Raw genomic sequence first — 13,151 nt, 5'->3', positions numbered from 1 at the left:
TGGATTTATTTCTGTATTCTCAATTCTATTCCATTGGTCTGTGTGTCTGGTTTCCTGCCAATACCATGCTGTTTTGATTATTGTTGCCCTGTAGTACAAGCTGAAGTCAGGGAGTGTGATACCTCCAGCATTGTTCTTTTTTCTTAGGATTGCTTTGGCTATTCTGGATCTTTTGTGGTTCCATACATTACTGATTTTTTTTGTTCTATTTTTTAAAAATTCCATTTGGATTGTGATGGTGATGCATTAAATCTGTATATTGCAGTATGTACCGGGCCATGCTACTTATGGAAGCATTGGAGAGGGAGGTACTAAGCTGTTGGGTATGAAGTGTAACAGAACAGACTTTACCATTTGAAAATTGTGGTTTCAAGTTCAGATCAGGCACGGAACAAACCTCAAAATAACGAAGAAGACCAGAGAAGAGTACACTTAAGTTGAAGACACAACACTTGATCTGAAATAAGAAGTTTGTGCCTTCTCAACAGCTTTGAAAGAGCACTTCCCACTGCTGCTAGAAGTGTTTGTTTTCTTCAGTGCTGTGCTGAGAGATTGTCTGGTGCAGCAGCAGTTGTATTCTTTTTTAGCTTGATAGATAATTTTCTCATATTCTTTTTTTTTTCAATACTAGCAACTTTCATCCTTTGAAATGTATGCTGAAAAAAAAAAAGAATCAGCAAACACAACTGAAAGTGCAATATTTGATTTTTACTGTGAGATGAGCTTTGATCCAGACCTTCTCCACAACAGTGGACACAATAGGTACCCCAATGGTACTTCAGCAGCACTGCGTGAAAGTGGGATTCTTGAAAAACTCCTAACCTCTTACAGATTTATTCAGTGTTCAGAACATCAAGCTAGACTTTTCTTCCACTGTTCACAGTGTAATGGCAATCTGCAGAACTTAAAAGTAGGATATGATGTTGAATTCGAAGTATCATCTGACTGGTGGATTGGGAAAACCATTACTGTTAAACTGCTGAAGATAAAACCAGAAATCCTCCCTGAAGAACAAATGAATGGACAAGAAGTGTTTCATCTGACTCAAACCCCTGAAGATGTAGAAGGGAACATTCAGCTGGAAACCGGAGATAAAATAAACTTTGTAATTGATAACAATAAACATACTGGTGCTGTACGTGCTTAAAGTATTATGCTGTTGAAAAAGAAACAAGCCTGCTGTCAGGGAATAGTTTGTGCCATGAAGGAGGCACTTGGCTTTACTGAAAGCAGTGATGTTGTAAAAGAGATATTATTTCACTATAGTGAAGTTAAGGTGACTTAGAAGCCTTACAGCCTGGATTTGATGTGGAATTCACAATCAAGGACAGAAATGGTAAAGAAGTTGCAACAGCTGTCAGATTACTGCCTCAAGGAACAATCATTTTTGAAGATGTCAGCATTGAACATTTTTTTTAATTTTATTTTATTAAATTTATTGGGGTGACAATTGTTAATAAAATTACATAGATTTCAGGTGTACAATTCTGTATTACATCATCTATAAATCCCATTGTGTGTTCATCACCCAGAGTCAGTTCTCCTTCCATCACCATATATTCGATCTCCCTTACCCTCATCTCCCACCCCCCACCCCCACCCCCTTACCCTCTGGCAACCACTAAACTATTATCTGTGTCTATGAGTTTCTGTTTCTCATTTGTTTGTCTTGTTCTTTTGTTGTTTTTGGTTTATATACCACATATCAGTGAAATCACATGGTTCTCTGCTTTTTCTGTGTGACTTATTTCGCTCAGCATTACTCTCTCAAGATCCATCCATGTTGTCACAAATGTTCCTATATATAGGAACATTTATAGCATTGAACATTTTGAAGGAATTGTAAACCAAAGTTATCTCCAAAATGCCCAGAATGACCCATTGCCAGGATGCATCACAAAGTTGACTTTGTGATTCCTGAAGAACTTCCCTTTGGAGAGAAAGATACAAAATCCAAGGTGACCCTGTTGGAAGGTGACCATGTCAGGTTTCATATTTCAACAGATCGACGTGACAAATTAGAATGAGCAACCAACACAGAAGTTCTATCAAATACATTTCAGTTCACTAATGAAGCCAGAGAAATGGGTGTAATTGCTGCCATGAGAGATGGTTTGGTTTCATAGTGTGGACCATGATGCTCGTATGTTCTTCCACTGCAGTGAAGTTCTGGATGGGAGCCAGGTCCATTCTGCAGATGAAGCAGAGTTTACTGTGGTTCCTGATATGCTCTCTGCCCAAAGAAATCATGCTATTAGGATTAAAAAGCTTCCCAAGGGCATGGTTTCATGCCATTCCCATTCAGATCATCATTTTCTGAGCACTGTAGAAAAAGAAGCTACTTTTTCCAGTCCTAAAATCACTAGCCCAAATAAAGCAAAGAAAAGGAGGCTGAGGATGGTGTTATTGCAGATGATGATTATGGGGTGAAACTGACTATTGCTTTTCAAGGATGTGGAAAGATCTACTCCTCAAATAGGAGATACGGTTGAATTTAGTATTAGTGACAAACAGACCTGGACAGCAGATTATAGCGTGTGTGCAGCTTTTAGGTCGTAATTCTAACACCAAGAACCTTTTGGGTTATGTGGCGACTCTGAAGGATAATTTTCATTGAAGGATTCATTGAAACAGCCAATCATGATAAGGAAATCTTTTTCCATTACAGTGAGTTCTCTGGTGATGCCAATATCCTGGAACTGGGGGGCATGGTCGAGTACAGCTTGTCCAATGGCACGGACAACAAAGTCAGTGTAGAAAAAGTCAACAAAACATATTCGGTGAATGGCATTACTGAGGAAGCTGATCCTACCATCTACTGTGGTGAAGTCATTCGCCCCTTGAAAAGTGTTCATCCAACAGAGATTTAATCTAAGGAATAACTGAGATCATGGAGGAGGGGGATATAAAAGGAGAGGTCTACTTGTATCCATTTTCCATAGTTGGAATGGCCAACAACGGGATCACCTACAGAAAGAGGAGAGTGTCAAGTTCCCATTGTGTGCCCTGGGCCAAAATGCGCAAACTGGCCTACAACATCACACTCCTGCAGAGGGCCACAGTGGAGTGTATGAAAGATCAGTTTGGTTTCATTAACTATGAAGTAGGAGAGAGCAAGAAGCTCATTTTCCATGTGAAAGAAGTTCAGGATGACATTGAGCTACAGGCTGGAGATAAGGTGGGAATTGTCATTGATTCTTAATAAGTGCACTGGCAATTGCAGTGCTTATGATGTTTGGCGAGTCTGTGAGGGCCCCAAGGCTGTTGCAGTTCCACAACCTGATAGGTTGGTCAATCGCTTGACCAACATCACCCTGGATGACTCCAGTGCTCCTCGCCTAATGGTTCTTTGTCAGCCAAAGGGATCAGATAAGTCAATGGGATTTGGTGCAGAAACAAAGATCCATCAGGCTGGTGTCATTGACTAATCACATCCACAAAACACATCATTAATCCACTATGATCAAGTTGGGGGGATTCTGGTGAAGGGTTCTGAATATCTCCCTCTTTATCCCTCCCAAAATCTACAATACTTATTCTATTGAGCTATTACACCAGTTTTAACACCTTCCTCATGATATGTGTAAAAAAATAAATTTAAGAAAACCATTTTAAAATTATGCATAGTCGCAACCTTGAAAACTTAAGGTGGCACCTTATAGTATCAACTTTAGGAGCCTTATTTGGTGCATTTAGTGCAACTGGTAATTGCAAAATCCTCTTCACCTGTATAAGTGAAAAGTGTACTGGTACCTTGTTCACCTTATGAAATTTTTCACTTTATATTTAGTATATACTCTACCTTCATTACTTCTGGCAGTATGTTCTGCCTTAGCACTCAGTTGCATTCTTTTCTTTCCTTTTCATTATGCTTTAGTTCTGAAGACCATATGTGGTAGACTATATTAAAAATTACAAAAATTTGTATAGACAAACCATTTTCTTAAGTTGATGGCCAAATGTTAAAATGTTATTTTTCATATCATTTACAATCTTGTCAGAGTCCACTTAATGAAGTTTGGTTAGATTTCAATGAAAATTATCTTTCAGAGTAGTTTCTCTTTCCACTGGGATGGGAGGGGGGATAAATTTGAGTACAATTAGTATGTATGGTGCAGAAATTCATGCAAATGAGGTGTGCCAGCAGTGTGATAATTTAAATGTATTTAAACAAAAACAAAAAAGGGCAAATGCACAAACTTGCTGCTGCTTAGATCACTGAAGCTTCTGGGACCCAGTTTCTTTTACTGATTTAAAAACTAAATAAATAAATAAAAAGTTGTACCTGAAATGAATCTTGTTTTTGTTTGTTTGTTTGTTTGTTTGTTTGTTTGTTTTTATAAGCAGCCACCTTGTTCCTGTGTCCTATAAAATACAGGCACTTGACCCTTGTTGTAGCTTCTGTTTAACTTTATATAATGGGAACGGATTGGTCTGATTTCTTGGCCCTCATCTTGAATTGCCCACATACAGGACAGGGTCCCTGGCCAGCGTAGTGAAGGCTTTGTCCACAAGATGACAAGGCTCAGCTCAAGGGGTGTGGGGGAGGGACTTTTTATCTTCTCCGTTGTCATTTGAAGTTTTGATATCTGAGTAAAGAGGCCATTTATCTTTGTAAACACAAAACATTTTTGCTTTCTCCAATTTTGTTAATGATGAAAGAATAGAAGAGAATAAAGTTTTACTGATTTGGATTTGGGGGGAAAATCTGCATATTGCTTTGGGTAATATGGCCATTTTAATTTAACTATGTTGATTTTTTCCAATCCATGAACATAGAATATTTTTCCATTTCTTTGCATCTTCTTCAATTTCTTTTTAATACTGTCTTGTAGTTTTCAGTGTATATAGGTCCTTCACATCCTTTAGTAAATTTATTCCCAGGTATTTTATTCTCTTGGGGTATGAATGTAATTTTGAGAAGGAATCATGAATACTACACAAAAATGACTGGCTTTTCTTGTTTAAGAATCCCAAGAGAGATAAGAGATAAGAAATGATCTCTATTACAGTTCTCTGCTGGAATCTAAACATGAGTTTTGGAGTCAGAGGATCTTGCTTTGTTTGACTTGTGGCTCTACCACTTAAGGTTTTGTGACCTCAGATAAGTAACCTCTATGTGCTTCATTTCCTTCATCGGTATTTTTTGGTTATCACCCATGCTTCAGGGTATTTTTTAGAACTCCAATGAATGATCAATGAAATAAAATCACTTATGAAGTGCAAATACTATACAAATACAAATGTACTAAGCAATGGTAGCTTTTCATAGTCTATATTAGAGGACTGCAAATCATAAAAAGCAAAATTTTATTTCTATTACTCAGGTCTAAGGTAGTGAAGCTAAAGCTGTATTGTCCCCAAAACAAAGTTGATCTTCTTTAAAATACAGGGGAAAATGGACCCCCTTCCTGTCTTCTATATACAGTCAGACAAGCAGAGTTGCGTGAGAGAATGTCTTTCCATCATCACACCAGCTCCCTTTAGTTGTTGCACCTAGCTTCTTCTGCACCAGCTCCAAAAATAGTTCCAGTTTGAAGGAAGACATGCACTGGCTAGAACTGTTTTGAGGAATTGGCTAGGGTCCCATCAGGGGTTACAGGCCTACTTAATAAAAAGAAGAAAATTCCTTCTTTGATTCCCTCTGTCTTACATAAAATTCATGGCCAGAGTAGAATTTCTGTTTGCATTTTTCATTTGTGAAAGCTCAAAATTCAAGTTTATTATTTATTATCTGTTTCTATACTTCATGGACCTCTGTAAAAAAAAATGTTTCTCCAGACCCTCACCCCTCACTGTTTGTATTCTGAGCAAATTATATATATATATATGAATGATATATTTCTTTTGGGGTTATTTTTCTTCCAAATGTGTTCAAACAGCCTATGTAATTTAGTTGTAGGATTGAATTTTAATAATTTGAATATTTTTAAATATAAACTTACAAACTCACAGAATATATTCTTTTAGGGTACTTTCTGTTATAACACTAAGTCATGTACAGTATGGGAACTAATTTACTCTTGAAATTCAACTTAATAGCACTACTTAGAAGTATTTGTGTCTAAGGAGAATCTAAGAAAGATTGGGGTAACCTATACCATCACTCATGAGGCTTTCTTTTTTGCTGTCATGTCTCTGTAGACATTTAAAAATATAATAACCTTATTAATATATAATACACATACTATTCAGTTCACCCATTTAAAGTGTACAAGGTAGTGAATGGATTTTAGTATATTCAAAAATTGTGCAACCATCACCACTATCTAATTCCAGAATATTTTAATCATCCCCAATGGAGACCTCCTACTCATTAAGAAGTTACTCTAGGGGCCAGCCCCAGGGGCTCAGGCGGTTAGAGCTCCATGCTCCTAACTCCGAAGGCTGCCGGTTCGATTCCCACATGGGCCAGTGGGCTCTCAACCACAAGGTTGCCAGTTCAAGTCCTCGAGTCCCGCAAGGGATGGTGGGCAGCGCCCCCTGCAACTAGCAATGGCAACTGAACCTGGAGCTGAGCTGCGCCCTCCACAACTAACACTGAAAGGAAAACTTGAAGCTGAACGGCACCCTCCACAACTAAGATTGAAAGGACAACACCTTGACTTGGAAAAAAGTCCTGGAAGTACACACTGTTCCCCAATAAAGTCCTGTTCCCCTTCCCCAATAAAATCTTAAAAAAAAATAGTGGGGATAATATATTTAAAAAAAAAAAAAAAGAAGTTACTCTACTTTCTGCCCTCTCCCAGGCCCTCACAACCACTACTTTGCTTTCTGACTATGATTGCCTATTCTGGATATTTAATATAAATGGAACCATACAATATGTGGCCCTTGTGACTGGTTTCTTCCATTTAACATAATGTTTTCGAGGTTCATTCATGTTGTAACATGTATTAGGACTTCATTCCTTTTGATGGTGGAATAGTATTCTCTTCTGTGGATATATCACATTTTGTTTATCCACTCATCTATTGATGGGCACTTGAGTTTTTCCCATCTCTTGGCTATCGTGAACAGTGCTGCTATGAACATGAGTGTACAAATATCTCTTTGAGACCCTGCTTTCAGTTCTTTGGGTAAATACCTAGGTGTAGAAGTGCTAGGTCATATGGTAAATGTTTAACATTTTGAGGAACTGTCAGACCGTTTGCCACAGCAGCTGCACTATTTTACATTCCCACCAGCAATGTATGACAGTTCCAATTTTTCTCTTTTTTTTTTATAGCCATCCAAATGGGTGTGAAGTAGTATCACATTGTGGTTTTCATGTGAATTTCCCCCATCCAGCTATTTTTAAAAAACATATATATTTTAAATGTTTTTCTGGAGGTCATTTGCCTGACAACCTTCGCCCTCTAGAACATGGTCCTGCATGAAACTTATTGCGAAAGGGCCCCCAATCCAGTAAAAGCAGTTGTAGACCTTCTTCACGAAAGCCTTGCACTTTGCTCCCTTAGGCCTCTCACTTAGTGAGTAACTCTTATTCAACATTCATGATTGGCTATTATATTTTCCAGAAGGGAGACAGACAGTCCACTATGGCAGATATTGTGGCAGAAAGAGAAGTAACAGAAGTGACAATAATCTACCACTGAAGGAGGAGAGCTATAATACTTCCCAAGACATTTATGACCCCAAGTCTTCAACTTGACCAAATTTTGTTCAGTATTTTCTAAGAAGGCAAAGCTACATATAATATATTTTAGAAAATTTCCATGAATGACTCAGAGAAGCACATTTTCCTCTTGAACGGATAAGCTGGTGTGGATTTTCTAGATACTTAATTTACCAATCGTATCTGAATACTTAGGTGATATTGAGCTTCATCTTGAATGTGGAAAGGACAAATAGATTTAGATTCTATAAAGTTATTGAAGATATTGTTTTAAAAAGTAAATGAGATGTTTTCAAGAACTTTAATTCTATTTTTGATGAAATGAACAATTAGTTGATTTGTCTGGTACTCCGAGCTTACTTTAGCTTCAGAAAAATCCCTGTTATTTCGGTATGTGTTCTGGGCTCAATGCCAATAAATTAACCTTTCATCTGTCTTATCAGCTGAGTTGCTTGAGGTTGTTGCTGGTTGACACTGGGTTAAACTGCAAACCTTAAAGCTGCAGAATATTTAATGTATGAGTGAACAGTGCTTTCTGTCTCTCATATATATATATATATATATATGCTGAAACCTCCTTCTGAGTTGTCCCAATATCCCTTCATAGAAACTAATAACTAATAGTGCATACAGAGAAAATAAAATCCAGCATCTTTTCAAAGGATTTCTTTACCTGAGCACATTTTACATTTCCATCCTCTTTGCTATCTCATTTGCAGTGGGTCTCCAGCTAGTTATGTCATGACCATTTTATGTGATCATCAGCAATTTCAAATACACACACAGAGTTCCCTCTTAGAGCAACTTAAATTTTCTTACCAATTACTGTTGTCTGGATTTTGATAGCAGATAATCAAGCCTACAATCAGAACAAAGTAAAGCCAGTTTAAAGACAAATCTTTGGTAACCTCTAAAAGCTGGAGACATACAGGTGGATCATGACTGCATAAGGGGCTGTCATGTCCGGCTCTAGCGTTTTCTGTGCAGTGGACCCCAAAATGAATTTCTGCCCCAAAACAGATCAAAATGAAGCATTCTTTTTTTCCCCCATGGATTGTTTCTGGGTGTTGTACTGCAACAGTAAATCTACTGTTATTTACTGTTAATAAGGAAAAGGTTATTTCCTTTTACTACGCACAGTTCTACACTGGGAAATGCCCATTTTATTGACCATGGCTGACTGTACTGTGTTGTGTTGTCAGTATGTAGATGCTTCCTGTTTTAAATAGGATATGGTTACTTCTTTTCCAAATCTAGGGTTTAAATCAGAAACATTGTATTATATTAGCTAATTTTATTTTATTTTTTATTGCAGGTTTCTGAAAAAGTGTGTTTTCTGAAAACTCTGCTGATTGGATTCCACTCTACAGCTATTTCTTTACAATCCCCTCTCCCTACCAACCCCATCCCCCCCCCCCAAAAAAAAAACACCTGGTGGGCTTGTAGTTCACTTTCAGCAAATATCCATTCTTTTTTTTCTTTGATTCTCAGTTTTTCATAGTCAATTTTCCTCTTCCCGATTTTACAGCAAAAAAATTTTTTACAGTTGTACCATCCTTACCAATCTTAATCTTTAAAGCCAAGAAATAGAAAAACTTTTCTCCCCTTGAACTGAGACTTTCCCACAAATTGAAGGGCAGCCAACAGCATATGCTTTTTGCAAGAATAATTGAAAACATCAACTGGAGAACAGAATTCTTTTTAAAAGTCTACCAGTTATTTGAAGTAACTTTGGCAGAAGAAAAAATAAAACACTCAATATCTCAACCTTTACAGTTGCCTTTTTAGGGTTTGGTCTCTAATTTGAATTTTAGTTATTCTGATACACTTTTTATTTTATGATTGGCTTTTTGTTTGACTAAACCAAATTTAACTTAAATGAAAACCTAAGTGCTAACAAAAACAAACCAAACCAAAAAAAAAAATAAAACAAAAAAAAAACACATTTCACCAAAACAAACTGTGATCTCCTTATATTTAGTTTGAACTCATTTTTAGTCTTTTAGCAAGAGCAGTAATACTGCCCTAGAGAGGGTGCACTTGATTTTAATTTTGCTTTCAATATGACAGCTGTCAATGTTACCCTGGTTCGTGATACGAAGTGGCTGACTTTAGAAGTCTGTAGAGAATTTCAGAGAGGAACTTGCTCTCGAGCTGATGCCGACTGCAAGTTTGCCCATCCACCAAGAGTTTGCCATGTGGAAAATGGTCGTGTGGTGGCTTGTTTTGATTCTTTAAAGGTGAGTCTCATCTAAATGTGCATCATGTTGAATGTAAATCTATTGATTTCTGTTTTTCTGAAATATGACTGCTTTGAAATTGGTAAAGTTAATAAGAGCATGAAAGTGGTTAACTTTTGTTTGTTCTTTAAGACAGGATGGAGACTTTGTGTTTGTAGAACTAAGCCAGACTAAATCCCACCCCATCAAAGTCCACTGATCAAGAGAAACAGACTTAAAGAAAAAAATTTCAAGAATCTTTGTAGGAATGAGAAATTGCAGCCTTGCCATACTTCTTTGTGTACGATTTAGGCTTTGAATTCAGTGATCATAATCATCATATAGCCAGAGAAGCCCTTTCCTGAATTATGGCTTATTATCTATGTTATCAAAGTACACTTGACAGGGACCAGTCAGCTGTCAGAGGATAAATAAAGTCAGACCAAGAAAGTATAAGACAAAAATCTCACTACCCAGAAAGAAAATGATGGCATTTTGAAGTTTCTTAGTCAAAGTATATTTTGAATGTTTAACTTAAATATATTGTTACAAAACTAGGTTCACTAGTTTTCTCTTCCTAAACTACTTATTGACCAATTTCAGATTTGTGAGTACATTTGATAAGGAAAGTTCTATCATCAAGGTCATCAAACCCTAATAATATGTATTAGGGGATAAACAAAATATGAAAGCAAATAAGATATTATGTAGAATAGAACATATATGATTGCAGAACAAGAAAATGCACTGGTTTTCATGTTTTATTCATAGTTATCCTTAAATTAAGGATAAATATGTACAAATTAAAGTATAGAAGTAAAGTAATAATTCCTGGTTTAATTAATAAGATTTGCTAGGATGCATTCAAAGTTTTTCTTTCAAAATATGTCAAAATGAATTAAGCTTACTAAGAACCTTTTCAACTTCTTGATGTTGTTTTATCCTCATCATAACCAGTTTTACCTCATTAACATTTTTATTTATGGATGCATTGGCTAATAGCGATGTATTCTTCATGTGATCTTTTCTTCGGAAAACATTTTATCAAGTGATATCCTACTTAAGTAGTTTTACTTATTTTGTGGTTACTAGTTTTTATTGCAGATCATTCCAATTCAAGAATGGATACTTGTTATCATAAAGATAATGGTAATTCCTACTATTGAAAATGTCTGGATTGCTTTTATTTGCAGCAGATATTAGGATTGAGGGGCTTATTCTGTTTTCTTCATTTCACATTTTATCTACAATTATTTCGTGTATTATTCAGATCTACTGCTGCAGGACTGGGCAGTGCAATGAAGTAGAAAAGAGCACTGGGTTAATTGGGGTGGGGGAAGGTGTCTTTCATTCAGTCCGTATAGAGGGTCTGGCACTGCACTAGGCACTTTACATATGTTGTTTCAGGTCCAAGTCCCACTGCTGACCTCAGCTACTTAATCTGACAAAGCTTGAGTTACTTCATCTCTAACAGATGGGTAATTATCCTCTACTTAACCTCCATGATTATTGTGGAGATTCCAATAAGATAACATAAATGAAAATCCATGTATCACTATAAAAGTGAATTAAATGAGAGTTATCTTCTTACCATTAACTAAGATTTGTTTTAGGAGTCTTCAAAACAATTCTATTTAGTTAGGGTTTATTATTTAAAACTCAAACTCATGTTGCAAATGTATATGGTCCATTCTAGTTGCCATGATTGTAATGTTACATCTTCAAGCTAAGTATCAGTTTTTATGGTTTATTCTTTGATACAGAGGTTGTAAATTCTATCTTTCCAGGCATCTGGTAAAAGGAGATATACTATGATCTTCCTAATCATTGATATACTTCAGGTCAGTTCTCCCATTTAAAGGCAATAAAATGCCATAATATGGAAAGTGATGGTTAACAAAATACATACAGCACTACCTCTTTAAAGCTTGGAAAATGTTTAATTCAGAAACTATATAGATAATGGCCAATGAATATTAGTAAGCCACGTAATTATTTAAATATACTATCTACTCACTGCATTCAGTGTTTTTAAAATAATTTTTATATTATGTTAATATCTTAATGACCAACCACACAGGATATAGACAATTTACATAATTGTTACATTTTCAAATTTTAATGAAAACCTTAATATTTCAAATATACAATGCTTTAAAACAATTAATTAATTTGCTATGTAGATAGCACATTCATCATATTTCCATGTCTGCATAAAAGCTTTATAGTGCTCTTCTTTTATATCATTCCTTATTCATGATAAGTTGAGGGTAATTGACCTATATGGGTTGTACTATCATATATGTAATACACAAATAACATACCTCAATGGTTAGTGCAACATATGCTACCCCCCCTTGAGTTTGTATAATTGAAACACCTTTGAAATGTATCTGTATAGTGTTTCTTCTTTCATGAGTGGTTAAATAACTGAAGCAATCATTTGATGAGTTTGGGGCTGCTGTTTGTTTGTTTGTTTGTTTTGGGGGGTTGTTTGTGTGTGTTTTTTATTTTTTGTGAGAACTCCATTAGCACTAGGTTCTCTTCCAGATGGTGATGGTTCTTTGCCTTCATAATAGGCACAATACATATAATGCCCTATACTGAACTCATAATGAGGGGATGTTATGAAAATAAGGAGGGCAAGCTTGACAGCTAATTGTGCATTGCACTGAAGTGCTATGCCCATTACTCCATGAATGTTGAGTGTTCAGTGATGAAGGTTGCACCTTCTTCAGGTAGAGTTCTAGACAGTGCAGCCCATAGATTAATTTCCAGCTACATAAAAGTATCATGTTATGTTGATATGCAGCTGTTTTTAACTCAGTTACCTAGTCTGCTTGACACAATTTATTTCAGAATTTCTCTCCAAATATTGCTTAACCCATTCTGCACCAATTTCTTGATATTACAGCTTGCCATTGATCTAGGTTGATATTTTTAGTGAATGTCCTTGGGAGTTAACAAAAGATCATGACTAAAAACACCAACCTGGAATCTCTGTGATTATTATCATAACCAAGATTGTTATCTTCATGCATTCTGCTTCAACAATGTCATGATGTCTTGAACATTCCCCTCCATACTTGAAGCAGGGTGATATCAACCACCTGTTTTCCAGAAAGACTATAAATGCTGTCATTATTTCATTATGACAGATCAATACACATCACATCTGCCCACGTGACTCACCACTTTGGGTAGTTTTCTAAAAAAAAGTTCTAGTGAAAGGCCTTAGCAGCATGCATAGTCAGAGAATAGTCATGTCAACCCATATACATTCCTAAAATATTTGAAATGGATGAAGAATGCAC

The 13,151-nt window shown here is 36.2% G+C and overlaps 1 protein-coding gene and 1 pseudogene across 7 annotated transcripts in view; both read left to right on the top strand.

Moving 5' to 3' along the window:
- The window catches only part of MBNL3 (muscleblind like splicing regulator 3), a 158,972-nt gene that overhangs the window by 65,074 nt on the left and 80,747 nt on the right, over positions 1–13,151 (top strand). For all 7 annotated transcript variants that reach the window (XM_019719125.2, XM_019719120.2, XM_019719117.2 and 4 more), the window contains exon 2: positions 8,934–9,858. In XM_019719125.2, coding sequence (XP_019574684.2) covers positions 9,682–9,858 — 177 coding nt within the window. In that variant the 5' untranslated portion in view covers positions 8,934–9,681. The remainder of the gene's footprint in view (positions 1–8,933; positions 9,859–13,151) is intronic.
- Positions 719–3,549, top strand: LOC109438930 (cold shock domain-containing protein E1; annotated as a pseudogene).

Source organism: Rhinolophus sinicus, chromosome X, assembly GCF_036562045.2.
Source record: "Rhinolophus sinicus isolate RSC01 chromosome X, ASM3656204v1, whole genome shotgun sequence".
Taxonomy (NCBI): Eukaryota; Metazoa; Chordata; class Mammalia; order Chiroptera; family Rhinolophidae; genus Rhinolophus; species Rhinolophus sinicus.
Note: the sequence above shows the minus strand (reverse complement) of the source record. Positions and strands in the feature narration are given on the sequence as shown.